General features: G+C 34.6%; 1 protein-coding gene across 1 annotated transcript; it reads left to right on the top strand.

Annotated features, from left to right (window-relative positions):
• Positions 1–4288: 4288 nt before the first annotated feature.
• LOC117635440 lies at positions 4289–4681 on the top strand. The gene has a single exon (XM_034369758.1). The coding sequence runs from the start codon at positions 4289–4291 to the stop codon at positions 4679–4681; it is 393 nt and encodes a 130-aa protein (XP_034225649.1).

A 4681-nucleotide genomic window follows, 5' to 3' on the forward strand; every position in this document is an offset into this window, starting at 1 on the left:
TTTATAAGAAGTTAAAAGCTTTTTTGTTATGTTGTAAATGGGCTTTGGGTGTGTTTCTAAAGTCCATTTTATATAGGGTATTTTTATAATTTGGGCCCCCATATTGGGTATAATAGTGAATCTCTCTTTTTTTTTTTTTGCAGATTCGTGAACTAAACGTAGAAATATCACAAGAGATTTGCGATACTTGTGTTTATTGTTTGTATCTCTCTATTGTTTGCAAAAGCCCTTTGTGCGGCTATGTTATAGACAGATGTGTGAATTGAAATTGTGGACACTTTTCCATAGAAATGAAGAGAGAGAAAATAAAAATGGTGTCAATATCATGAGACTAATACTTTGTTCCTAGCTACCCCTTCTTATTCCTCTTTGCCATCTACTTTACGACATAACTCGCAAATAGTGAACCATATTTGTTGATGCTTGCACCACCCAATCAGAGTGCGCCAAAATTCTTGGGGCCATCCTTCCTCAAGGGTGTTTATTTTGGATTTGCAGGACACTTTTGTATGTCTCCTTTTGCTTCTCGATCGCACCGAAGGCATCGGGATAATGCGGGCAATCGGATTCTGTTTCTTGGGAAGAAGACAAGAATGAGTCACTGAAGAAGTGGTGGTATAGGCCACTAACTACCCTTTCATGCCTAATTCAGATTCAACTTCAAATGAGGGTTGAAAAGTGCTGTACTTAAGTTTAGAGGTGTTTGCGAGTCTTTACTCGGTTAAGATTTTAGTTATTTATCTATTTATTTAGTTCTATTATAATTTAGATTTATTTTATATTATAATTTGAATTTATTTCATATTTTATTTAGAATTGTACTTCTTTATAAATACTTCCTTATTAAAGAAGAATAAAAATATGAGCATATATGAGAGGTGCAAGTGAAGTTACTTTTTTAAAGTGAAAAGTACTCCCTTTTTATATGGGGAGCGAAGACCCTTACTTTCATCTTTTTTCGATGTGGGATTGTTGGGGCTTTGATGACGTGGCAACTTGGGATTGAGTGGTTGTTGAGGATGCGGTATATGTTACCTCTTGGGATCACCGTGCACCCTGGTGCATATTCACGGGTCTTGCCCCTGATGCATGGGCCCTTTTAAAGGCGATGTGCATGGGTCCATTCGTGGGTGGGGTCTTGGCGTTAGATCGTTATGTGGGCCTTCTTCAAGGAGGTTTGCTTCAATTGCCTCGAGGGGATCCAATCACTTCCTTAAGAGCATGTTTACGTATCAGTAATTGAGAAAGTAAGGAATTAGAGAATTTAGGAATCGGGGAACTACTGAATCGGTATGGGAAGAATCATTCCCATTAAGCTCTTTACTAAACATATGGAATTAGCAAAGGAATGAGGTTGATTCCCATTGTTATTGTTTACTAATTTTCATGAATCAGAATCCAAATTAATTTGATTACTAAAATGCCATGCACATTTTCACCACAACACATATATAATTCTCAAATTGGCTAAGGAGACCAAACTAATCGTGCAGCAAACTAGTAAGGCGGTGTAAACATGAGGAATCAATATGCTGAACAAAATGAACATCAAGAGCCCAGTTCAATGATGATGTTAGTAACACCTTTGTCAGAGCCAATTTCAAACGAAAAAATAAACTCCAATAAATATATATCTTTCACATACGTAACTAGTAAACAATCAAATAATAATAACCTACATAATCTTCATACGATTAAATACATAATCTTCATACTACCAAAAAAAAAAGATATATAATCTCCACAAAAGTCTTTATCCATGACAATACTTTGTTTTGTGATGAATGTGAAGACAGAAGATAGAAGAAGAAGAAGAAGATAGATAGATAGATAGAATGACTTACATAGCACAAGGCGTTGTTACTACTTCCAGGAGGTTGTGCTTGCAACACTAACGTGAAAAAGAAGTTGGAGCGTCTTGGAACTTCTTGGTGTGAGTTTTAATTTTTTTTTAGGGTTTGGGGTGTTTTGAAATTATGGTAAAGTGTTAAGGGTATTTTTGGAAGTTATTAAGAGAAAATAGGAATGGGAATCGTATCGACTACTCCCTCCCTAGTTGATTTGATACCTAATTTTGAGGGGATATGATTACCGATTTTGAGGTCGGGCCCACTTATTTTTTTTCATTCCTGATTGCAAGTAAATGCAGGGAAGTCAAGAATGGAAATCATTCCCTTTCCTCCTATACCCATTACTGATAAGTAAACATGCCCTAAGTGATCAGGACCTAATTTTAATTTGGATTTTTAGAAGTAGGGTCCAGTGACACTTTTAGTACAACAATATTAAATCGCCTCTATTTTTGTATGATTGTAGGGGCAAAACTAATTGCACCTATAGAATCAAACTTGTCACCACAAAGACCAATTTTAATTATAAATTTCTTACTCAATTACATTAAACTCGAGTCACTCTAGAAAAGACTAACAACTAAGATGACCCTACAATTTATGAATTCGAATTTCACATAATTATTTACTTGTTGATCCTTGCTGTGACATCACTATAAAATATCACTAAATAATGGTGACTGTTGTCATTTTTTTTTTTTTTTTGCATGTGAATACCTTGGTCCTGACGAACTACTTCAATTAAGTATTTATTTATTTTAAAAAAATTCTACGGGGCCAACACATGAATTATAAAGTTACGCAACCACAATAGGATTAATCACAATCATGTATCGAGCTCATCACAAATATATATCATCATTGTACTCATGTGAGTCGAATATGAGACCTCCGTCACCAAATTTAAGATAATTATCAAACTAAGGGTATGTTTGGTTTAAGGGTTAGAAGTTTATGAATGAATATGAAATTGCATTCCCAAGTTTGGTAAGTGCACCAATGAAATATCTAACTCATGGATATGAACTTCCATGCAAGGGAGAATTTAATACCCTTGGCTCTCCTTGGGAATTTTTCTCTCCCTATATGGAAAAGCATTTCATGCACTTTTTTGGACTAAATTACCCATATTATAATTTTTAAATATCACCTTTTATTAATAATTTTAAATAAAAAGAAGGGTATTATTGAAAAACTCTAACAATTTTTAATTCATAACCAAACATGAAAATGAGATAAAGTTGTATTTCATGATCGTCATTTTCCAACTTTTCCAAACATGAGAATGGGAATATGTCATTCTCATCTCCTTGGATTAGATATGAGAATTTCATTCCTAATTTTTTTTAGAGTGAGATTAAGAAGTTCATTTCATGAATCAAATAGGACTAGTTATTTATTTATTTTTCATATTAATGTTATGAACTTTTTCAAAACCTACGGATTTTCAGTCTCTTATACTTCACTATAAGAAATTTAATTACTAAAGTTTATTTTTATCATTTCTGGTAATGTATCACCAATTTGATGCCAGTCGAACTTAGGACGTGTTCAACTTTGGATGTTACACAAAGCCAACATGCTAGCAAAGCGACTAGTTTTTTTTTTTAACTCACTTAAAAGTTTAGATAGTAAATCATACATATCAACTTTTAAAACATATTTCTCTTATGTAATACTCTTTCTTCATGACATTATTGGAGCACACAATTTTCACACACACTTCATGTCACCCAAATAAGTTGTACAATTTAGTTTTAGGTTTGAAGTATTATAAGCATGAAATATTCTAGATCACTTTGTCAATGCTTTTAATTGAAATACAAAGTTTCTTATAATAAACTATGGGAATCCTTCAATAAGTATTTTATGTTAATGATTAGTTACATATTTTTAATCTCGACTGTTGAATTTCATGTATGTTACATATTAAATCTACTAACACATCTAATGAAGGAAATTCAATAACCGAGATTAGAATTATGCAACTAATTCCATAAACACCAAAAAAAAAAGGTTACGCTTTTTTGAAAGAAAAAAACTTGGTTTATTAACAAAACCCTAGAATTGAGGAGACCACAAAAATCCAGATATAAACTTTTTGAGGAAACACCAAACATAAATTAGTAGTCTGCGTAAGATTATGTTTGAGGAACCACCATATATTATGATTTTGTAATTCTTCTTGATTGCTTAATAACATGTTGTCTTTCATAAAAATAAAGAGAAAAGGTTTGGTTTGACATCTCTTTAAAATCATATAAACACCTTAATTATTTAATTTTCAATTGTTTTTGGCCTAAAACAAAGACCTTAATTTGGACTTATGTTAAAAAGTATAGTAAAACCACCGACTGAAGTTAAAAACAAGAAAAACCCCTTCTCTCTCTCTCTCTCTCTCTCTCTCTCTCTCTCTCTCTCTCACAGAGTGAAAAAATATGGGCGCTTGTGCTTCCACTCCGACGAGGACAAGAAATGGAAGCAGAGGAGGACCGGCAGGATCAGATATGATCAGACGGGCGCCAAGCAGCATAGTGATCCACGTGGACGGTCGGATGCAGGAGTTGAAGCTACCAAAGCAAGCCAAGCACATAACTTCGCAAAATCCCAATAATTTCCTCTGCAACTCCGAGACCATGTCTGTCGGGACGTGCGTGCCCAACGTGCCTGAAGAGGAGGAGCTCCAACCGGGCCAAATTTACTTCCTGTTGCCACTCTGTGAAGCCCAGAAGCCGCTCTCTCTCCCGGACCTCTGCGCTCTGGCAATCAAGGCCGCCTCCGCATTAGGCAAAGATGGTGCTCGCCTAACTCCCAAGCTCAATATTCATTGA

The sequence above is a fragment of the Prunus dulcis genome, chromosome 7 (genome assembly GCF_902201215.1).
Source record: "Prunus dulcis chromosome 7, ALMONDv2, whole genome shotgun sequence".
Classification (NCBI taxonomy): domain Eukaryota; kingdom Viridiplantae; phylum Streptophyta; class Magnoliopsida; order Rosales; family Rosaceae; genus Prunus; species Prunus dulcis.